This window comes from Micropterus salmoides, unplaced genomic scaffold (genome assembly GCF_014851395.1).
Source record: "Micropterus salmoides isolate LMB-PRFRI ecotype aquatic unplaced genomic scaffold, ASM1485139v1 Ms_hic_scaffold_7, whole genome shotgun sequence".
Taxonomy (NCBI): Eukaryota; Metazoa; Chordata; class Actinopteri; order Centrarchiformes; family Centrarchidae; genus Micropterus; species Micropterus salmoides.
Genome location: NW_024044459.1, coordinates 30,640,400 through 30,664,714, shown reverse-complemented (window position 1 = coordinate 30,664,714; position 24,315 = coordinate 30,640,400). Strand labels below are relative to the sequence as shown.

Sequence of the window (24,315 nt, the reverse complement as noted above, 5' to 3'; positions counted from 1 at the left end):
GTCCAGTCTTGTCATTAGCTCTGGCAGACAGAGCCGAGACACACACTGACTCTGTGGAGCCAGACTAGAAGGTGAAGTGTCTACATGAACATGTTACTTATTCAAGCATTAAAGCAAGACCAGGGTAATAGACCTAACACCCACACACACAATGCCACAAACATGAAATGAGCATGTTAGCATGCTCAACATGTGGCTAAACTAGCCAGACTGATGCTACTTCTGTAACACTGATACTGTATGTTTTGATCAAAAATGAATACCAGCTATAATTCCTCACAGAGGCACAACTTGTTTGCACAATACTGTTTTTTGAAGAATAATTTCTTAATGCTCCACTCACAATAGACTGTATGACTAAACCAGACCCACTGCCTTCAAGCTTCAAGTTAATAGAAATGAGCTATATACACATAAGTCTGAGAAGATGGTTTCCACAGTGTTTTGCAACTCTCTCCAACAGCAGTTCTGTTGCTCTTTCCATTGTTTAACAGTGGTTAATTACAGAGGTTGTGTTTCCAGACAGCCAAGACCAAAATAGGCGCACCAGACAAAGTTATGTGATCGCATTGTTCCTGGGAGACAGCAAAGCAGCAGGAGGCCCCTTATCAAAGCAAACATCTTCCCAATTATGTTTGTGGCCTTGTAGATGGGCCCTATCCTCTGCTGCATGTGGACAGGGCACAGTTGAGCCAAAGTGATGCATTTGTCACTACTACACCACTACTTCAAAGACTGAGAAGTCCAAATGTTTGGCCTTGCTCACAGCAGATTTCTGTATGCTTCAGCTGATATTAAAACGTTAATTTGGAATTTGTGTTTCATGGGGATAAAAGCAATTAATGAAGAGTAGGCCTATTTCAGAAACTTGAATAGCCTACATCAACCGAACGATGCAGGTACTAAGTTATTTTTTACTTATCTGACATCAACCAAACGATGCAGGTACTAAGTTATTTTTGACTTATCTGTATGTGTTTATAATATATTAAATGTATATAAAATATCAACGAAAACACTTCACCATTCTCTATAATGTAGGCTACTGTGCTTCATGGTCAAAGAAACTGAGAGGTGCGCGCGCCGGCCACGTGGGGTAATCTAGGATTGGTTCCGTATGAACGGTGATTAGCGCATGCAGCGGGACCCTCAGAGGACCAAGGAGAACTCCTGGTGAGAATACGTGATGCTGCTGATTTCTGTTTTGTAGCGCTGAGTGCGGCAGGTATATAAAGCTGCTCGACGGGTCTCCTGTCCACTGACGGGGAGAGGAGACAGGCGGCTGCAACATGCCAGTGACCGGAGAGCGAATCCACCAGACTGCAGGCACCTCATCGGTATCTTCAACAGGTAACACAACTTTTGGAGACTTCTGAATTTGACAAACATGTTCACATTATGTTTTTGTAGTGAAAATAGCAGACTAGATCATGTAAGATATTGGACCAAACTAAACATGGAGAAGCTGCATTGTGCATTACAGAGCTGGAACAAACTCCCAGAGGACAGTTAACCACCTTTAAATCCAGGTTTAAAAAGGTTAAAAACGTGTATGCTCTGCACAGCATTTTACTTCAATTCTCACCATGAATTACCCTTTAAAGGGCTTCTATTATTTTAATTAACGTTTTAATGGGTTTGTTTTCCTTCTATTATTCTTGTGTTTTTAATGCATTATAAGCATTTTGAATTACCTTTGTGTGTGAAATGTGCCATAACAATGAACTTGTTTTAAATCTCATTGATTTTGTTATTTGTTGCAGGTCTATGTGTAGTTAATTCAGTTATTTATACTGTCTTTATGTATTTTTCATTTTTTTCATATGTTTCATTTTAACAAAAAATATTAAAATATCAATTATGCTGCAGAAGTACCACAAAGAAAAGAAAGTGACTACAGCTAATTAAGCTTAAAGCTAAATATTTTGAATGGACCAGATGACAGGAAAACAAAACACGGCAAGTTAGTACATACTGTGATGTATTAATATTTACAATGTAGTGGTCTGTTCCTCCTTACATGCCCCTGCATGCAAGGTAGAATATTCTTAATCACCTCTTTTTCATCATGCAATCATTCATGTGTTCGCACAATAGAGCTCCTTTAAAATTAAATCTTTCTTGCAAATATGATGAAGCACACCTCTGGTAGTATTTTGCCTGCACCCTGCTGTTCTCCAGCTCTCTGTCCAAATGAGGTCAGTCCAGTCCACAGCTCAGAGCCAGCCCGACTTTATGGTGCCAGTCGTAACCCTTCACCCTGTGGTGTTACCCCGCTGGCAATGCCAGTACCTCATTTGGCACAGTTTCTCTCTGGCGGGTTAGGGTGGCAACTTATGCACAGGGTTTTGATTACACTTGAAAGGAGCTATTCTCACTCAGGGATCCAGATATTAACTTTCACAATCAAATATTCACACACACACACACATGCAGTAAAGTGTATGTGTAAGCACAATCCGCATGCACAAAAACAAGCTTGAGTGGGCATTTATCTTTTTCAGACGGAAAGCATACCCACATGAACTCCCAGCCCGACAACAGCCACCAGCAGCAGTCTGGTAACGGGTGCAACTACCGGGGTCCAAACCAGAGCCAAAAACCAAAGCATGTAGACGGACCTGAGACGCAGGCCCTGCCCATGCCAATTACAGACCCCCCAATTCAGTACACTAAGGTAGGCTGCACCCAACAGTCAAGAGTCAAAACAATCAGGTCAGAACCGAACATGAGGAATGATACACCACTGAGCTCCAGTTTGGTTCAGATTCCTTTGTTCCTAGAGGGCATTTTACAGAATGTCACATCATTTACTACTCATACACTCAGGATTTAGGGATTTTAGTAGAACATGCAACTCAACCGCGGTTGGCATTTTTGGTTTGGCTATCTCAGTTATTAGTATGGTACTGTTGCAGAAAAATCCACTGCAGAGAGATCATTGTTGGTGTTTACATCAGGAAGTCAAATTCAGATTGAACTTTGAGTCACAGATGGTTCGGATGGTTTTGATATTTTGCTTTCATCCTCATGTATTGTGTATCATGGGGGGCAATTTTCTAACTGTGTTGCTTTCTTTCAAGCAACACATCTGGTCTCTATTTCGGGCGTCTCAACCTGTTAAGAAGAGGTTCAGTTGCCCTTTAATATGGTATTGTGTATCAGTGATGTAGAAATTTAATATTTATGGATAATGTCTACAATGAAAATGAAAAACTTGGCTTGTAATTAGAGGAGAATGGAGGGTTTTTTATAAGATGAAACCAAATAATTCCTTGTCCTTTATCAGTGAGGGTACTGAAGAATGTAATTACCTGAAAATAAGCTTTAAAGCATTCAGATGCATCTCATAAAAAATATCAGAGCAGGAAAAATGACTCCCACTAAATACAGGACGCCTGTTTTATCAGGCTGAGAAGAGCTGATACACTGCGTCATGTGTTTAGGATGGTCTTTAAGGCAAAGAGCGGGGGAGATACCACTTTAAGAAAATAAATAACTTGAAGAATCTGTTGCGTTGAATCTTTTCTAATTCTCCTCTGGTATCTCAGTTGTTCATCAATAACGAGTGGTGTGAGTCCCGCAGCGGAAGAAAGATTCCCGTGCATGATCCCGCCACAGGGAAGCTGCTGTGTGAAGTGGAAGAGGCTGACTCCGTGAGTATATTATACATTACCAATAAATCACATGCTTTTTAGCTCTGCATTAGCAGGGATTCGAACATAGAGGTGGAGGAGTTATTTTGTGAGTATGTTTTTTATACAGAGTCTGTAGAGCTGTATCACCTGTGTTGCTCTTCCTGAAGTTTCTTCCACTTTCTTGAGGGGGGATTGTGGTTTCTTATCCAATTTGAGGGTCAAAGCAAAGGGGGCATCGATAAGTCCTTTGAGGCAGTTTTGTGATTTTTGATAACACGATAAATAAAATTTCTTTTGTTTTCTTTTGGACTTTTGTGACCATTTCCTCCACTTGACCTCCTTTAGGAAGATGTGGACAAAGCAGTGAGGAGTGCCAGAGCCGCCTTCCAGATTGGGTCACCATGGCGATCCATGGATGCTTCAGACCGAGGTCAACTACTCAATAAACTTGCAGACTTAGTGGAGAGAGACCGGCTACTACTGGCAGTGAGAAAAACATGCCCACACACACACAATAAATCCTCAGTTTGAATATTGCTTCACAAAATGTGGGTGTGCAGTAAAAGATCAGCTGATTTATTACCACGATGCAATGACACTTAGATACTAATTACTGTGTTTTTGTATTTCTAGACACTAGAAGCTCTGGACTCTGGCAAAGTGTTCCTTATGGCATATTTTGTAGATCTCATGGCCACAATCAAAACCTTGAGATATTATGGAGGCTGGGCAGACAAGATTCAAGGCAAAACCATCCCTGTAGGTGAGTGACCCTCTTGTCACTAACATTCTGATACCTCACAATTTTAAATCATAGATTTAGATTCTAGTTATAGCCATGATTTAAAATTGTGTTTTAACATAAACACTTAAAGCCAAAGTGTGTACAAAGCTATCACGAATGAACTATATATATTTTTTAGATGGAGACTATTTCACTTACACACGACATGAGCCCATCGGAGTGTGCGGCCAGATCATTCCTGTAAGTAGAAAAAAATGATTCTGTAGAAACACTAGCCAGACTGAATACACAACACCAACAAATGTTTACCTAATTCATTTATTTCTAAAGCGACTGTAGACACTGTAATGAGCAAGGCGGTAGTTTATGTGAGCATATCATTAAAACATTTACATATCTATCTAGAATATTTTCTTGTTTTAGGAAAAAAACTAAACTATTTCATTGAGTTTCATATACTGTATGTATGCATTAATCCAATGAGATTAAATCTGTAAAAATACTGTATTCTGTATATATGTGTCAATTTAACAACAGAGAAAAAAAAAAATATTGCTAAATATTTGAATTCAAGATATTCAATGACGTGTCCAGCTGTGTCACATCCTTGTCTTAGTAAATTTATCATCATATATGACTTCAAAGTGTAAAGCGTAACCAGAATATTTTGTGCACCTGTATGGTCCTGCTGTAAAGGAAAGACAGCAGATAGATATTCGTTATACTTACAGGAAACTTGGTAATTCTACAAAGTCCTCATGTTCTTGAATCTTTAACATGTTTATGCGTTTTGGTCCACAGTGGAACTTCCCTGTAATGATGTTTGCATGGAAAATTGCTCCTGCTCTCTGCTGTGGGAACACTGTAGTCATCAAACCTGCTGAACAGACCCCATTATCAGCCCTGCACATGGCTGCGCTCATCAAAGAGGTACTTGGATTATTACTGTTTCCCCCCAACAATGATATAAGAACAAAGAACACTTGGACAAAAGCCAAAAACACAGTTTTTACAACATAGAAAGACTGCTCTAAGATTATGTGTCAGTTAAAGATGAGCATGTGTAGGCCTACAGGCTGTTATTATATCTCTCCCTTGTCTCTCTGTGTTCAGGCTGGTTTTCCTCCAGGAGTGGTGAACGTAGTGCCAGGTTATGGTCAGACAGCAGGCTGTGCCATTTCCCACCACATGGACATCGACAAAGTAGCCTTCACCGGATCTACTGCGGTTAGTGGTATATTATTGAAAGGAAAAGAAAATTGAGCGTCTTGTTCCTTTTCTTCTCATCAAGTATTTTAATGCCCTTTGCTCCTATTTGTATCAACTCTTTCACTGTAATGTAACTGTGTTACTGGCTTACATTGTTGTCATTGGTTGCCAGGTTGGGAAACTCATCCAGAAGGCTGCAGGTGACAGCAATCTGAAAAGAGTTACACTAGAACTCGGTGGAAAAAACCCAAATATTGTCTTTGCTGACTGTGACTGTGAGTAGGCTTTATAGTTACTTTTTAATGGAAGGGTTCTTTTTGTATTCTTTGCACTGTTGATTAGGGCATGATGGGTGTGTAAAATTTAGTGGCATCTAGTGGTGAGGTTGCAAATTGCAACCAACAGTCTAGTCTACCAGTAACCCCTACCCTTTCAAATAGTGTAGATTAGCTACGGTGGCTGACACAGGAAAAAAGGTGTCGTCTTCTGAGACAGTACAGAGTAGCCAGTCAAGATATGAGGTTTCTTTAGGTAGATTAGAAAATAAAACCCCGTTTAATAGCTTCGCGTCTGGCCGAACAAAGCCCCTTAACTGTGATGTAAGCATGGAAAATGTAAGTCAAGAGTGTGCAACATGTCACTGTTTCTGCACCACAGTCCAATGTAAACCACATAATAGATAAAGTTTATACAAACATTGACAATGGAAACACATTACTTCTCTCTGTGATTATGGACCCTCAACAAAACTGCCCGCCAGGCACCTGCAATAATATCTGGTACTTTGATAGCAGTTGCTAAAATAGATCTTGGTCATGACAGCAACATTTAATCACTTCCTCTTTTGTGGTTTTGCCTGCAAAATATTTTTTTGCAGAAATGCTTTATTTGGAGTTGAATTGAAAGATTTTACTTTGAAAAATTCTGAACTACATTTAAAGAGTGTTGCCTGCTTTATACACCTCTGAAAGAGCTGTCAGAAAACGTAATTCCCCTAAATGTCCCTCTGCCTGGAGACACTAGGGAAATGAAAAAGCATCTGAAGGTTGATGCGGATCAAACACTGGAACACAGCACAGGTGACCATGTGACAGTTTCTGCATGATCAATTTGTTGAAGAGAGAAAAAAAAGACGTGGAATTGAACTCACAACCTTCTCAGTAAGAGTCCTGCACTTCAACAACTGAGCTAACTGAAGACCATGATAATCACTTTAAACATTATGCCTTAGATTCTCACCCAGGATCTTATGGATAAAAAATTTGCTCTGATGCAAAACTTATTTGCCGACCCCTGCTTTATATTACTACTACTTCTTCTTCTTCTTCTTCTTCAAACATATATATTGAGGATTCTGATGAGTGTCTACATTGCCAGAGTTCTACAAGAAGAAGAAGAAGAACGTAGTGACGAAACGCACTCTGTAGCGCTGTTTGTCCGTTTTGGATTACTGTAGAAACATGGCGGCCCAACATGGCTTATGCCTTATGTACTTTCTTTATACCCCACTGAAAACATAGTTAGATATTGTATTGTATGGATATTATACTGCATTTCTGTCAACAGATCCTCAGAAATATTACGCACTGGACCTTTAAAGGTGCAATGTGTAAGACATGGCCAAATTTTTAGTTTGCATTAAAAAAAAACATTCAAAAAGTGTACAAAATTATCAACAGAATGTGAAGAAGTAACACATTTGTCATTATGTCAAATACTTATGTGTGCTGTGTTGCAGAGATATCTAATGAAGTTAGCATGCTAACCAGCTAGCCCCAGTCCATCCCCTCTAGTAATGCCACTGTGTACCTCAAGAGGTGAAAGTCAATTAGTGTAGCTCAGGCTCTTCCCCACGTAGTTTCATCTGGGAGACTTGCTTGGATGTATAAAACCTCTTAAACCCTGCGGGGTCGCCCGCTTTAGCTGCTTCTAAGCTGCTTAGATCGTTAATCCAAATAAAAGTTTAAACATAATAATATCAGTATGGACATGCTACACATCGCTAGATCGGTTAGATTCTCCACAATTCAATAATTCAGTTCATTTAAGGGGAACAACAAGCCCCAAAGTCTAATTCTTTTAGCAAATAAAAGCCCAGGCTACTATTCAAAGTTTTACGGTAGCTATATGAATTCTGTAACTGTAAACTGTTTTTCACTTACAGAGCACAACCATGGCAGTTAGCAGCAGTTGTGATATAATGTGCTGTAGTTTGAATTCAACAGAGAGTACACATCATACCTTTAACATGATTAAAAAGGAAAATTTGAAAAATCAATTTACATAAAATACACAGAATAAAATTTACATAAAACAAACCTACAAGACTGTGGAGCGACCACCACGGCTCAAATATTATCAGCCAACAGTCATAAATGGAGTTATATAACTAAAGTTCAGGAACAGGACCACGCCTCTCTCTCACTAATTCGACCACCTGCGCCTCATTCAATTCCTCCAGTCAACCACCCGTGCATCATTCTTTTCATCCACCTGTGCCTCTCTAATCCAATCACATGCACTCACATATATAAGCCTGTCTAACCCCTTTTCACTCCCTTTCTCAGTTCTCACATCCCTCCCACCCAAACCCTGTTTTTTTCACCTCTTTTAACGCACGGTGGCTCAGTGGACAGCACTGCGACCTCACAACAAGAAGGGTCTAGGTTTAGACCTCGCTCAGCCCAGGCCTTTCCATGAGTGTTTGCGTGGGTTTCCCCGGGTGCTCCGGTTTCCTCCCACCATCAAACACATGCACACTAAAATCCATAATTCTGCCAAGTAATCATTTTGTCTTTTTCTACAACAGGAACCACGGGGGGGGTGTTCATAAGCAAGCTGCTTATCAAGACGAGCCCTCACCCTGAGTCTCGACCCCCCAGATTCCCAGCCGCTCCGGCCACCAAATCCTAAACAACCTCCTTCATCCCCCCATTCTCGACCCCTTCATCCCTCTCCCCTCGACCCTGCCATCATAAATACTCCTCATTATCCAAATAAACTACCCTTTTTATACCTCATATTTACGTGGACCTTGTTAGTGAAATTGCAGTGGTAGTGATGGAGCTCAAACAGGGACCACACTGTATCCCTCCTCTTACTTTCTGTCAGCAGTCTAGCTGCAGCACTTTAGACTTAAATGTGTGTGTGTGTGTGTGTGTGTGTGTGTGTGTGCAGTAGAGTATGCAGTGGAGCAGGCCCACAGTGGTCTGTTCTTTAACCAGGGCCAGTGCTGCCTGGCTGGATCCAGGGTGTTTGTAGAGGAACCGATATACGAGGAGTTTGTCCACCGCAGTGTAGAGAAGGCCAGATCCAGTGTCCTGGGAAACCCGTTGCTGCCGGGGGTAGACCAAGGACCACAGGTACAGAATACAGTTAGGCTACTTTCCATATTTGACAGTGGTTGTATTGTCTGATAGGTCGACAGAACACAAACTTACCTACAGAATCAAACCAAAAGAATCTCCACTTCCACTTTCTGCAGATTGACCAAAAGCAGTTTGATAAGATCATGGATCTGATAGAGAGCGGAAAGAGAGAGGGAGCCACACTGGAGTGTGGGGGATCCGTGTGGGGTCAGCAGGGACTTTTCATCCAACCCACTGTCTTCTCAAATGTCACAGACGATATGCGCATCGCCAAAGAAGAGGTGCTGTGTACACATGACAAATACATGGATCATCTGTCTCCTCATTTTACTACCTGTGTTATGAGTTTCCTCCTCATGTAACCTTTTCATCATTGTCTCCACATTTACCTCCTTCTCAGATTTTTGGTCCAGTGCAGCAGATCATGCGTTTCAGTAGCATCCATGAAGTCATCCAGAGAGCCAACGCCACACACTACGGCCTGGCAGCGGGAGTGTTTACTAATGACATCGACAAAGCCCTAACAGTCTCTTCTGCTCTGCAGGCTGGAATGGTCTGGTAGGGATCACACCCTCTAATATTCATCTTTCAGTCCAGGGTTGAGCAGTAAATCTGAAGTGTCTGCTGTGCAAATTCTCACAGAAACTTTCCTCCTTTAGTAATTTTTACATTGCCACATAGTAATGTCTTTTGTAAAATGACTGGTGAACAACCTGTGATTTTATGTAACAAGGTTAGATTCCCTAATTTGTCTTTTTTTTAGGGTGAACTGCTACAATGCCATGAGTGCTCAGTGTCCCTTTGGTGGTTTCAAGATGTCTGGGAATGGGAGGGAACTGTGAGTGATACTATCGCATATTATCTCAGGTTTAGCATGGTGGTTACTCAGAGGTGTAGGTTTGGTTTCAGAGGTGACATGGGCCCAATAAAAATGTTTTTGACATAACATTTCCATTGTCAACAATGGACCTCTAAACTCAATAAATAATGTTTTATTTCTATCTTTACTATAAACAGCTCTGTCCAGTTCTAGCATTTTAGGAGAATTAGTTGTAAATTACATTTTTTACCTGCAAACTCAGAGGAGTTGGAGAGACTTTTTTAAGTCCTGAGTAGTGTCTGCAGGCTTCCTCACAAGCTGCATATAGCCTCCACCAAGAAAGAAGGGCAGCTTGATTGTTGCTTAACAGACAAAATCTGTGGCAAAAAGTCCTTAAGAACTCTCTTCCGCTTGTAAAGCTTAGTGCCATGAGCACACGGTTAATCACTGTAGCCACATTTTGATCAACTCAGAGCTTCTTACATTTTGGATTTTGGTGGGTTGACATTCAGAGGAAATTTTTTAGAGGCGTTTAAGTGAATGAACCAAACAGAAACTATAAAAGTAGGATTTTGAGAATCCACACTCCCCATTCCACAATGGAAATTACACCTTTGCTGCTACTACATGCATTTATTCAGGTCCACCACACAGCTATATATGGGTTGGTACTTTTAACATTGCAACTTGACTGGTAAATGTTGCTCATTTAATGTGAGGAAACTTCTATCCTTATATAATCAGTGGTGTTTTTTTATTTCAGGGGGGAATATGCTCTCCAGGAGTACACTGAGGTCAAGGCAGTCACCATCAAACTGTCACGGAAGAACTCATAATACCGTCATATCCCAGGACCCTCCCACTGTTCATGCCTTCAGATCCTTGCCTCTACATTTTACAACAATCAGATGTATGTTTTGAATGCATTGTCGATTCTGTGTCACTACAGGAACATTCATTTCTGACAAGATAATTCTAAAATATTTCTATTTTATTGACTTAAATGTTGTGTCTCTTTCTGCAACAATGCAGACTTTCATTTATCTATGTTCTTCCGGTGTACTATCTCAGATGTGTATAACATTTTAGTGGATGTTCTCGATAGTAGTGTCTGTTATGTGTTAGTTTAAGAGAACCTGTTTTTGCTCAGATGTACCTACTTAAATAGCACTTTGCCAGAAAACAATTATTTCAATAGGTGTCAAAAGATGAAACTAAAATTAGAAAGTCATTTTACATACTATATACAGGGATTTCCGAATGAAATCAATAAAAGTCTTGACCAACATTGATAACCAGTAAACTTTTCACTGATTGCAATGTAGATAACATGATCACACCCACTCCATCTGTATTACAAGAAGTTACAGCAATGTGTTGTTGTTTTTTACATTTTTTGTAGTAATACTAGTAATACAGATACAACTGTCATGTCTGTGTCCATTTACTTTACACAAAGTCCCAATTTATTTTCACCTTCAAACTAAGTGAGCACATTATGGGATTTGACTGTGGAGGCTTTAGTGTACCATTGCAATAATTATAGACTTTCCGTGGTTATTTATACTTGATCAATTAATTGGCATGTTTTAAAGACCGGTAATAATGCTTTTCATTGAGGCAAGAAATAACTTGATAAATTCATTTAAAATTATCATTTTTTTTATTCTAATTATTCTTATTTTCATAAAAGGGCAGAATAAGTCAATCAATTACATCTAAAGAATTAAAACAAATGTATTATTATAGTGGCACCCTCCATGTACAGTATGACTATGACTGCAATGGTCACTGGTTGTTTGTGGTGAATTGTAATTAGGTCCTTGAATCATGACTCTTTATTGCCTTGGAGGCCCACCCCGACCTCTTCCTCTTCCAGGCCCAGGGTGAGGCCCCCTGGCATTTCCAGGAGGCCCTCTTCGTGGCCCTGGGGCATGGGTGACTGGCGCTCTGGGGTTTGGGGCAGCCAGGGACACATCTTTTTGCAGATTAACCCCTTTTGCTGCTGCACCTGGCTTCGTTTTGGGAGACTTCTCAATTACGACATCTGAGAATGCAGATGGAGAGCAAAAGCAGGGGTAAACTCAGCTGGGTGCAAATTGGCTGACAGCATGTACAATAAAGGAATGTGTATGTGTGTGTGTGTGTGCGTGTGTGTGTGCGTGTGTGTGTGTACCGGGCGGGGGCTCTTCCTCGGAGGGAGGCGGTATTAGAGACTTGTTTGGCAGCAGGTCCTCCAAGTCTTTCATCACTTGATTAGTGCTGTCCTTGTTGTTCCTGCGGTTCTTCTCCTCGTCTCGAGCCTAAAGTTTCCACCAAAAAACCAGACAGTCATTTGTATGATTGGATCTTGAACAAAGAAGATTTTGACAATAAGAGGGAAACAAGGGGAAGAAAACTTACACATCACAAGAAAACACTCATACTGACCATTTGCATCTTCTTTTTAAGGCCATTATTTGCTTCTTGGTATCCTTTTGACACTGCATTCAGGTAGTAGATGGCCAACCTGTTATAAAGTATAAGTCTACTAGGTGAAAGCCAACCAGTACAAGAGCATAAACCACATCCAGAGTTTGGACACAAGGCAGTAGACACTAAGGTCAGGCCCTCCAAGTTGTATGACTTTACTTTTTTAATTGCACACTGCTTCACAGATGGCTTTATTAACATTATTATAAATATGCAGTTAAAAAAATACACACATGTGAAAGTGTCTAAACAACCACAAAACTGTCCAGATTTTCTTGTGTAGTCAAATTTTTCAGGGACATTGTGAAAGTAGAAATAAGGTTATTTCAACACCTGTTTACGTTTCCCTTCCTCTCCAGTACATAGTTTGGCATTTCACCTCTGCATTTGCGAACTTTTAGCAGATAATACACTGTATTTTAACTGACGTTTAAATGATACGTACACCATGAGGAGGACAGCAGGCATGATGACTCCAGGGTTGGTGGCATATGAAAAAATATTCCCTATGAAGGCTGGTAGATCCTGGTCTATAGTCTCCATGACCACATCGTATATCTTCTCCTGGCCACTAGGGGAAAAACATGGACTGAATACAGTAAACTGTTTGTTGTCCCTAATCTTTGGATAAAAAGTGACCACCAAATTGAAAATGTAAGTTTTAATATTAGTTTAAGCATAAATGTTGAAAATTAGCTCTACAGTAACTTTTTAAAGCTATTCCTAAAATTACAGTTTACTATTGTAAGTGGTCTCTTAAAAATGTATTGGAATAAAATTTAACTGCCTGTGAGTAAAATGAATTTGACACCTTACAATGACCCAGTAGCCTAGTAATTCATGAAATGTTTGTCCTGTTGAAGTTTTAGTGAACAAGTCCATAACAGATAAACTGATGGCTTACTGGAGATGTCTGGATCTGTGCAAATGTGTTGTTAACAAGACTAAGATCCTGCTGTTTATGGTAAGCGGTACCATGAATGTCTGTACAAAGTTTCATGACAATCCGTCCAATAGTTGTTAACAACGACTGACTGACAGCCATAAAGCTGTGCTAAAAACAACTCTAAAAACAACTATTGCATTTAGATATATTGCCTCTATCTGGTTTTCTTAAGATCCATTGAGTTTATTATATGACTAAAATAGTTTTAACCTGCCAAAGAACTCATCATTAACTGTCACAACAATCTAACTTTGTCCAATTAATTTATATTTAACCACCAAATAGTAAACAATCTCTTACTGGTGGTGTTGGAGAGAAGTCTCCCCCTGTTCACTCTGAAGTGCTTTGGGTGTCCAATAATGAAGGGCTATATAAATGTAATCCATCATCTTTATTATTATTATTACTAACCTGAATGGCCCACAGTCAAACGACGGGGACATGGTCATGATGGTGTAAACAACAGGCAGCAAGCTGAGGAACAGCACAAGCAGCAACAGGCCCATGTAGAAGTTGTTAGACCGTGAGGCCTTGAAAACTCGCTCGTGAGGAACGTTGCAGCACATCACTGCCCAGCACTGGAAGTACATCGAGACCAGGAGACGCAAAACGTTCACACCCACCAGACCTGGAGCATAAAAGGCTCCCATCCTGAGGAAAACAGCAAGCAGCATCATTATTTAATTACATGCGACATCATTTCAAAAGTACTGTACCAACAGCCAGCTTTGAATCAATCTAATTAAATTTAATAGTATTTCTAATTAGTCACACAATGTAACTACTGGGTGGGTTACTTTTGCAACAATTCTGCTCCAAACAAATATCTAATTTGAAAAGGCTGGCATCCCACACTCACTATTCTGATAATTATAGGGACATTGGAGACTGACAACAAAGAAATGAGCTGTTTCTTTGCAGCATTAGTCCCATCATGGAGCCCTACATGACACAGAAGGAGACAGAGAATAAAATCAACCATGCAGGAGTATGTGGAGTAATTCACCATATCATTCCTTGATTGAAGATAAGCCCCAGCACGTTTTCACTGATTTCAAATTCTGCATAAGAAGGCTGGAATCAACACAACAACATGATTAGGATGCTCACCCGGATGCTCACCCGAATGAATACAAAACAAGTCAATACACTTTGCACTTGCTCCTCTCTCTCTCTCTCTCTCTCTGTTTCTCCCTCTCTCTATATACATATCTCTATATCTATCTATCTCCCTCTCTTTCTCTGTAATTAAGTTCTCTTTGCAGACTCCTGTTTCACTGAAGTTAAGAAGTTAAGGGATCGGCTGTCTTACCATATGTCATTGTATGGTGTCAAGTTGACTCGGATCCAATACGAACTGTGCTGTACTCACACAGTGTTAAATATAAGCTGAATGACATAGTAGCTACTGCGTACTATGCTGACATCACTCATTACACAAGAGGCACAAATGTCATGCTTTATATTTGTATAATGTTTTCCTTGATATGGAAAAACAAAATACAATCAATTACTTAATTTTACAAAAAAACATAATGAACGCACACACAAACACTGTGACCCACTGACACACAGCACTCACAAATCCAGCTTCCAGGTCCCAACACCAGCAGTAGTTTAGGAAGCGGACAACAAAAGCTCGCATAAAGTCACCAAGCAGGATGGTCAAATAGGTCACCTGCGTGTCCGACACGGTCAGCTTCACAAATTCCTACACAGCGAAAGAAGCCAACAAGGGAAGAATCAGAAGAAATAAGAAAAAATACAAACCAAACCAACAAAATCAGAGATTTGGTTACTTCAAGTTGATTAAGTTGAGTAAGCAGGGTAAAGCAGAGGAATGATGCAAACAGAGTTACACCACTCTAGCTGTGATTACTGTAGCTACCACTGAATGCATCTGTATCTGCACCAACAATTTATCATCCACCACTGGACAACAGTAAACAGTATAATGCCACAACTGACTATTCCCACTCCCGTCTCCCAGCAGGGTCCTCTGATGACGTCGGCTGGGTGGATTTCCAGAGGAGGCACGTTCGTCGTGTTGTAGTGGGAGCTGTAGTTGGCATAGTACTGATTCAAAGTCCATTCAGTTTCATTCTTGATTACCTTCTCGGTGTCCAGCTAAAAAAATGAAAATACATCAAAGCATACAAGCAAGTCAAACTTTAGTTATGTAAACCAATTAACACACAGGGAAATGTCCAGTAGTTTGTAGCCTGGATTTTAAGGAATTGTTCTACGTAGGGAAATGCTATTCACTTTCTGGTTTCAGAATTGGATGAGAAGATCGATACCATATCTGTCCTTTAAATATGCTTAACTTAGCCCAAAGACTGGAAACAGAGAGAAACAGCCAGCCTGGCTCTGTCCAAAGGTTAAAAAAACCTACCAATCAGCAAGAAATAGTCAGGCACACAACAATTCGTAAAACAGCAAAAATAATACATGTTATTTATTTAACTCCTCCTGATTTTGCTTCAGAAGCTTAGCTAACCAGCTGCTGGCTATAATGTTGAAACAGAAGGAAACAGCTACTGACTATAGCCTTATATGTATCAGACATATATGAGAGTGGTATTGATCTTCTCATCTAATACTCCACCTGCAAGCAAATAAGCTTATTTCCCAATATGACAAACTTTCGCTTTAAAAGTTATGTACATTTAGACAATGTCCTCAGACCTTCTGAAAGCTGAAAGTGTAGATGCTGTCACACAATATTTAGTTTAACTGAAGGTTAATACAGTATTTTAAAAGCATAATAGAGATGTACTTTTATATCAAGGAGAATTATTTCTATACCATACGAGAAGTCATAGCAAATGCAGCAAAGGTCTTGCAACTCTCAGTGAATGTCCTTACCATGGAAATATAATATGGAGATAGTATAAAAACTTAAATCTATGTCATAAAATATCTGTCATACCTGGGCAGTAACCTCATCAAACAAGGCAAAGAGGAAGGTGTAAAGGTTTCCCAGGAAGAGGGCAAAGATACGTCCCAGCTGCCACTTGAGGGCAATCCGAGGGTGATAATCTTCCAATTCTGCGATTGCTTCAAACAGAGGAGGACACACCAGCCCCAGCAGAGACATCACAAACTCCACCTGATACATCAGACGAGAGAGGGGGGCTTACTAATCTCATTTGTAACTCTCATTTTCAAGCCTCAGCTCTCACAGATTTACATAGCTGTGTTCTGTGTATAAACTGATAATCCATAAAAGCATTGATTAAATGTACAAAAAAAGCCAAATGTTTAATGTCAACCTGCCTCATTCTTGTCAAACCATGAGAGATTGTCCGGATTCGTCTTAGCAAGGTCCTGAGACCGTTTCACCACAAAGTAGATGAGGTATCCGCTGCCTCCAAGGCAGCATGTGATCAGAACGTTTGCCAGAACTCTGAGGAACCGTCTGAGATGTATGTTCTCATCTTTCTGGTTCTCCTGTTCATCCACAATGGATTCCTACCGAAGAGCAATTTAAGTCAGTTTAATGGAGCAAATTTGGAAAAAACATTTTAATTGCCATTTGCACGTTCAGTTTTCACATTTATAAATTTAAAATCCCAGTTAACACTGCAAACTCTTAAAATAAACTCAAAATACTTGTGGCTACATCGTATTATGGTCTTTTAAGACTGCTTTTGGAGTAAATTTGGAATCTCGGATTCATGCCTGATGGATTTTTCAATGTAATGGGTAAATCTAGAGGGAAAATTCATTTCATTTAATTTCACAAACCCAGTTTTCATGCCTCAGGCCTACTGTTGATGTTACAATGTTAAACACAATTACACGCATGCTAACCTTGAAGCTGGTGGTAATGGAGGCGTACTTATTGTCTGCAGTCTCTGGGTTTCCTATCAGGTAGTCCCAGCTGGTGAACATCTTCCAGCTGAAGGTGAAATCTCCTTCCTCTGCCCCATCCCCTCCTTCATTTGCGTTACGAGCCATCCTGAGATGTGAAAAACACCAGAAAGGACAGAACAACCAAACACCTCAGTCTGCATAAAGTATATCTGATTGCCTGCCCACATTTGTGCGTCTTGCCTTACGTTCTTATGACAACCATCAGGCTGTATCCATAGATGCCAACACACACCAGCAGATATGACAGAGGTAGTCTAAACTGCAGCACCCCGATCTTTCGCACATTGTTGTAGTACCCGTAGAACAGAAAGGAGTACTTGCAGTATCCCTGTTTGATGAGATATACAAAGATGTATTCATGCATACAGACACATTACATTCTGACCTGATGATGGTGCTAGATAAATATCACCAAAGTCATTAGGATTCATCCTCTGGGAACCCTGAATGTCTGCAGAAAATGTCTATCTAATAGTTGTTGAGACATTTCATTCTGGACCAAAGTGGTTTACCAACCGACCAACTGACATTGGAGCCATGCCACTAACATGGCTAAAAATAAAAATATTAGCATTCAAAATACAGCTTATCTATGGAACACCATGTCTTTTTTGTAAATATTTGTTTTAGCCACCCATTGTAAATATCATCTACCAATCCTATTCACATATGTTTAGCCCAATATGATAAATAAATTGACAAACAAAGTGTGGATCCTCACTCCAAAGTCAAGGAGCACAGAGTAGTCCATGGCTGTGGCCTGTTCATCCCGAGGCACCGTTTTCCTGGGTATGGACCCATAGGGAAGACCCATAAGAATCTAAACACAGAGGAGAGGGATGGAGGTGAGAAAGAAAGGAGAGAGCTGTACAATGTCTGCTACATCAGGTACCACCAGCTAACATGTATCATGAGAAAGGCTGTACCTCTGGCACCACCACCAAGCCAAACATGAGCCCAAACAGGACCAGATTGAGCCCATACATCCACCTCAGAAAAATAAAGTAGGATGCTACAGATGATCCAAAGTGACCTATGATTAGGAAAACAAACTTGACTTAGAAATGTAGTGAGAGCTTATTGGAAACAGTAAGTTTATAGCCATATAATGCAATAGTGGTACCAACTTTCTACTTCCTTTATCTTCATCTCCCATGGTATACAGGCTGTTTTAAAGTTCTCAAAGTCACGTTTAAACTTCAGTAGTTTCTGAAATTTAAGAGAAGGTTGAAATTGGTTATTTCCACAATATCATCCTCATTATAAAGGCTGCGTTAAGTGTTGCAAAAAGAGCAGATTACCTTGGTCATCATGACTTTGAATACATAAAGCCTCCTGCCTTTTCCTTTCCCTAGAGCTCCTTCAAATTTTTCAACAAACTCCTGGGCCTCCCTGTTTGACCAATCGGAGAAGGCACAAACATCCATCAGTGAAACAAAGTGAGCGACACCCAACTGAAAACCAAGATCTACCTAACCAATGAATGAATAAGTCAGTGGCAACAGGATGTAAAAACGACAGGTCTGGGATGAGCTAACTGATTGATGGTGCATTATGCTGAGAGCATCAGGTGGAAGACTTGGCAAGCAGGTCTGTCAGCCACAAAAACATGCATTAAACAGTGTCAAGCTCATGAAAAAGTTAAGGCAGCTCACCTATCGGGTTTCCTTGCTTACACTGTACAAAGAGAAACATACACACCAAGTACACACGCACTAACCTACACAATTTGCAGCCTTGTCCCTGGCAAGGCTGCCTGTAGTGTTTACAGCCTTTAGACAGAGAGGAAGATGTCTGACAGGCTGAATCACAGCCACCCTCGAGTGTGATACTGTGTGTTTTCCTGAGCTTTAGACAAATATGTATCTACAGCCCATCTCACAGAGAAAAGAATTATCACAGCTGAATAAATTGCGAATGTGGGTGAACAAATATCTGCCCGGATGCAATCAGTTTCAGGGGGTTCCAACGGCTGTGATTTTTGTGTTTGTGTGTGCTTTTATATCTGTGCAGAATTACGTTTATCTGAGACAATGTGATAAATCAGGAAACCCTGTCACACTTCAACAAAAAAGTTTTATATCAAACCTTAGCTCTGCCAGTTCCCATTTCCTGAAAGCATGATAGCTTTGATCTACAACAGCGGTTCTTTCGCATCAAGGACCCCTAAACTGACACAAATTAGACCACGGACCCCAGTTGCGATAGAATTTTTGCTTTTAGAGCTTTAATTACAGAAAATGAATGAAACCTGTGAGTCAAGTAGTCAAACATTCTGTCATTGTGTTACTTAGGGTCACTTTTTGCTGGGGACCCCCTAGAACTTTGAGAGACACTGATCAACAATTTGACAAAACATAGGCTCCTAGGTTCAAAGTATTTTTGACTTTCCATAGCTCACAGCAAGAAGAGAAGTACCAAACAGCTAAAGTAGCGAATGAATGAGTTTTAATAATGGATGATCAACATCACATGTACAGGACATGAGTGATGGTAGGCATTAACGAAAGGGCTCATAAGAAATAGTCAGTGAACAAAAAAACAAACAAAAAAACAAGCGTAAAGACCAAAATGCAGCAGCAGCAACCAGAAATGACAGTAACAACAAGCAAGCAACAAAGGATGTGAGTCAAAGTTGGCCACTGTTTAGTTGTGTTTTTACTTGTGCAGTACAAGTTTCCTCTTCATGCGCCAGGGTTTGTTCCTTAACGTAGCGATCAGTTTCTTCTTTTCCTCTACCTGTTCCTTCAGGGCTTCGATCTCTCCCTCCGACAGCGACTCTTCATCGTCATCAGAGGACGAATGATGAGAGCTGATAAAGGGAAAGAGCTTTCACGTGGCATGGCATATGACATCAGAAAATTGAAAACAAATAAAAAAATGCAGGGAGAGCAGCAATTTAGTGAATCTCAACGCCTAAAAATGTAGGACCCACATTATATGTGTAAGAAAGTTAGTTTTTTTTATGTTGGTCTTATGTTTCTTGCTATTTAAAATCCTTTTTGGGGCTCCATCTTTTCTGACTACAGTATGAAATCAATATTTAGATTTGCATTAATTGTCATCTAAATCATGTTTGTAAGAGCATACTGAGCTATGATCATTTAAATAAGGCAGGCTCTTCTGAAAAACATTCGTAGTGTTGCACTTGTGCATATGAAAAGTGGAATAAATTGTTGTGTAAGAAAGAAAGTTACAAAAATACACAGAGAGGGTTTCTGAAACTGTTCAAACATCCGACAAGCAGTAAACAGGAAGCTTAATCTTCAGCTTCTTGTATTTTGCTGTACAGTGTGTCTCTTATTGTATATCCCTTTCATTTACATCTGAAATATGCATTGTCCTCTGCAATAATTTTTAATACTACCAGAAGGAGGTACAAAAGTGGTACATTTTGTAATCAAACATGGTGGCTTTAAATCCAGTTCTAAAACTTACGGGGAGCCAAGGTAAAACGCCCTGCCTCTGTAAATGAGGGCGCTTCTTAAATGTTTTTTTTACCCTATATGCAGACCTTTCTCAAATAGTTTTTGAAAAGTTCTATAAAAAAAGTTATTATATTAAATTATTTTTAATGAGCAGGTTAAAGAGTCATGGTGTGGATATGAATTATTCCACTGCAAAAAGTTAAAACCTTCTTTCCTGACACTGGATAGTCAGCTTCTTTTTAAAATGCAGCCAACTACCAAGCACTGCCAGTAAGATGTGGTGTCTCAGGATGCTTTGTCCGGTTGGCTTTGTTTTAAGGGAGCAGTAAATAATGGATGAACTAATGAGATAACACCAACAGCAGCTTTTCTGTCACTTGGAAAGGATCGTCATGCACACACACAAAAAACACGTGGTCCAATAAATTATTGACTGAATGCTACACATGTTTTACAGTGTGCCTCATGAACCTTTCCCAGAACAGTATCTGACTGCTGAAGTGATACATTAAAATGTAAATCGTAAAACTCTAAATGCCGTATATTTAGGGAAACAAATGTGTATTTCTGCGTAGTAATAATATTAATGTTTTTATCTCCCTGAATATATGCCACATAGCTTCCTATCACCAAAGTCTGCTATTCGTCTGCAAGGCCATATGGGTGTGTGGAGCATGCAGGTAGGTGAGAGACAACTCTCAGAGAATACTGCACCTGCTCATCTTCCTATTCTTGTTTTTCTTGTCCTTCTCGCCACCTTTATCCTTCCCTTCTTTTTCTTTAACATTTCCCTTCTTCCCCTTATTCTGCTCCTCTTTCTCCTTTTTGGACCCTTGTTTTTTCTTTTTTCTTCTGTCGTCTTCGCTCTCTTCATCGCTTTCCTCCTTAGCAGCTTTCTTCCTGGAGGCTTTTGAACTTTTGCTTTTGACACTCCGGATTTCTTCCTCACCGTCTTCATCGCTGTCCCGGGGCTTGGCCTTCTTCTTTCGTCCTCTTTTCCTTGGTGCCTCATCCTCATCCTCTTCATCCTCCTCATCATCGCTAACCTGTTTAGCTTTACGTTGTGGTTTGGCTCTTCTGTTTTTAGTTCTCCTCCTGGCCTCATCTAAGACAAGCATATATATATATATATATATATATATAGATAGATAGATAGATATAGATAGAGAGATAGATACCGAAAATTCATCCATCAAGTGTGTTGAACAATGATATCACTCACAAGTACAAAAAACAATAATAAAGAATCCCCTGAAATTATTCTGGTAAGCCTCTATGAAAGAGGAGATTTGGTAGAAGGTTTTAAATAATGTTAAAGAAAAATAACAGAGGAGGGAAAAACAAGCAGTAATTTATAGTAATTTGTTTAGCACACCATCATATTGTGGCAAATCTTCAAGACATAGCCATATCCTTCTCAATTGGACTATTTCTCTGATGAAAAGCAAAAATTATTCCTTGTGACTCACCTTCACTTCCACTGTCTAACACAGCATCTACCTCCATCCCAACTGTGAACATGTTAAAAAAAAACACATACACAAAGTAAGGGGAAATATCTCTACACAAATATAAATATATTTATCCAGGTCAATATAATCAAAAAGTTGTAAATTGATTAAACAAAGAAAGACAGTTCTTTTCAGCATAATAGCGTATTTTAAAAATCTCACCATCTTCAACCTTAATGGCCGTATCATTTTTCCTCTTTGGAGGCATTATGCTGCGTTCACTTTCTTTTAGTTGTTTATATCCTCTTTTGCTTCAGTTAGTCCTCCTCTTCTCACTTCAGACTCTGTCTCCTCTCCATCCATGAGTTACTCAGTGTAAGCAGCTGCTACTCTCGTGAAGATACTGTGTCAAAAAGCCAGGATACACACACACACACACACACACACAGTAACAGGTGTGCCTTTGTTTAGGCTGTTCAAAGATCGCGCTCCTTGACGACCGCCAAAGTCACAGTGTTAGATGATAATCAGGAGGCTACTGAGAAAACAAAATCTATCAGACAATGGACTTGTCAATCAAAATGCTGACTGATAGTTGCCCACCAACAGTCCTCACAAAAATTAAGTGGGTAACACAAGTTTTAGCCTTTTTAGTATGAAATTCTGTTTTTGTGTTACTATTTTTCCACTGTGACAAGGAAACACACTTGTACAAAAAGTCTGTGACCTGTTTGATTTGGCTATCTGACACTGCTGAGGCCTCATATCAGCCTTTAGGTGAACTTTGGAATAAATTGTTGCCATTGTTTTAGGACAAATTAAAAAAATGTCAACCTATTTATAATAAGAGGTAAAAAAGGTGGGGGGGGGATGATGAATGTGGTGAGGGACTAAGGGTTGAACAATGTTGTCTAATGCACTGCAGGATATGAGGTCATTAGCAGTCACATGACGAAACAATCAGATGTTTTTAATGTAGCTGTTTCCTGGAAATCAGCATCATGGAGCACCTGACATGGTCATCTCACATCTCCATGCTGGTAAAGAAAACTCAGAATCGGCTTTATTTCTTAAAGGAAACACAAGGAGACTAAATTCCCGTGCCAAGTTCTTATTAACTTTTACAGAGGAGCACTATAGCTCATCCTGACTGTAAACCTGTGTATGGCCCAGGACTGATAAAAACGACTCAGACCGTCATTGGTACCCATCTACCAAGCATCAGTGATATCAGTGAGGTGCCTGCGCAGAGACCAAAAATGACCCACCCAGCTTCACCCTGCTGCCATCTGGCAAGAGATACAGTATCTGCTGTCGTACCACCACTACAGAGCAGATTCTTTCCCCAGGTTGTGAAACTCCTAAATACATCCTCAGCACTCCAGCATGTAAAAAAAAAGTTGTTGTTTTTGTGAGTAGCATAAAGGAAACTACAACTTATACAACGCTGTGTTGTAAAATGATAAAAACATCTTCCTTCTACCTTCTACCTTCTTCTAAAGTTCATGTCCACATTATGTTTTTCAACCACTAAGATGCAGCTACTACTGTACCTGTGTGGTTATGTTCAAATGCCAGATCTGACCTTTTGAATAATGCACAAGGAAACAGGAGATGCCAGGCTGCTATGCAGTTAACTATGCTATCTTGAAGGCTTGTTCCTAAACTTGCCCTCAGGGATGGGGCTTTTCATGTCCTCCTTATACTCCTCTCGATCCTCCTCCTGATTGTCCCATCCACTCCCTGCAACCATTCAGTACTCCTCTCCCCCGGCCTCCATCTCACTATACTGTACTTAAGCTTAGAGAAGCCATAGATGCTTTTAAGATCCATTAACTAAAAAGCATCTAACAAGTTCATACTGAGCCTCAGTGCCACCCTTTGCTCTCCAAAGCAAAACTGGACACCATAGGAGTAGTCAAATCAGTGCTCGTAGTGCCACAATGTCTCACTTCTCCCTTCATTACTGTTAGTGAATAAGAGATGCCCATCGTGGTACCGCAGACATTGAGATATCCGGTACCTGTCACGGCTCAGTTTTCTGCCACATTGTACCACCATGGAGAGAGACTGGGACGGAGCCAAACGCAACCCCAGTAGGAGGGTGAAACAGCGGGCATCGGGGGGTTGGTGTTACCTGGCTAAATAATAGTGAGTCAGATTATGTCAGTCTCCTGTATACAGAGATGACAGAGGCTTTACTTGTCTCCTCTACAATCTCCTCAGTCTTCATTAAATCATGTGATTGACAATTCTTGGCCAACAATATAAAGCATAGGGACATACTTCATTGTCTAGTTCTCAAATAACTACAGAATTAATACTTAATGCTTACTTGCCATGAATTGATCATGAGCAT

The 24,315-nt window shown here is 40.1% G+C and overlaps 2 protein-coding genes across 3 annotated transcripts; one reads left to right on the top strand and one right to left on the bottom strand.

The window, feature by feature from the left end:
• Nucleotides 1-1,156: 1,156 nt before the first annotated feature.
• On the top strand, nucleotides 1,157-11,072 carry LOC119892392 (retinal dehydrogenase 1-like). 2 transcript variants are annotated; one of them, XM_038704598.1, is made up of 14 exons: nucleotides 1,158-1,350; nucleotides 2,505-2,677; nucleotides 3,552-3,656; nucleotides 3,984-4,124; nucleotides 4,272-4,401; nucleotides 4,562-4,623; nucleotides 5,185-5,313; nucleotides 5,497-5,610; nucleotides 5,765-5,867; nucleotides 8,770-8,954; nucleotides 9,077-9,241; nucleotides 9,361-9,518; nucleotides 9,724-9,798; nucleotides 10,544-11,072. In XM_038704598.1, exons 1-14 carry the CDS (start codon nucleotides 1,290-1,292, stop codon nucleotides 10,614-10,616), a joined length of 1,674 nt encoding a protein of 557 aa, XP_038560526.1. In that variant the 5' UTR covers nucleotides 1,158-1,289; the 3' UTR covers nucleotides 10,617-11,072. The 2 variants fall into 2 exon arrangements, with proteins under 2 accessions (XP_038560527.1, XP_038560526.1); XM_038704599.1 differs by lacking the exon at nucleotides 9,724-9,798 and having other exon boundaries at nucleotides 1,157-1,350.
• Nucleotides 11,073-11,106: 34 nt separating this feature from the next.
• tmc2b (transmembrane channel-like 2b) lies at nucleotides 11,107-22,224 on the bottom strand. Its single transcript, XM_038704597.1, has 20 exons — nucleotides 22,179-22,224; nucleotides 21,975-22,016; nucleotides 21,220-21,610; nucleotides 19,740-19,889; nucleotides 18,379-18,469; nucleotides 18,205-18,286; nucleotides 18,004-18,110; nucleotides 17,799-17,897; nucleotides 17,263-17,405; nucleotides 17,015-17,162; nucleotides 16,478-16,672; nucleotides 16,131-16,310; nucleotides 15,167-15,325; nucleotides 14,781-14,909; nucleotides 14,205-14,272; nucleotides 13,610-13,849; nucleotides 12,698-12,823; nucleotides 12,211-12,289; nucleotides 11,957-12,083; nucleotides 11,107-11,827 (listed from the first exon to the last, which is right to left on the bottom strand). Exons 1-20 carry the CDS (start codon nucleotides 22,222-22,224, stop codon nucleotides 11,619-11,621), a joined length of 2,811 nt encoding a protein of 936 aa, XP_038560525.1. The 3' UTR covers nucleotides 11,107-11,618.
• Nucleotides 22,225-24,315: the final 2,091 nt, after the last annotated feature.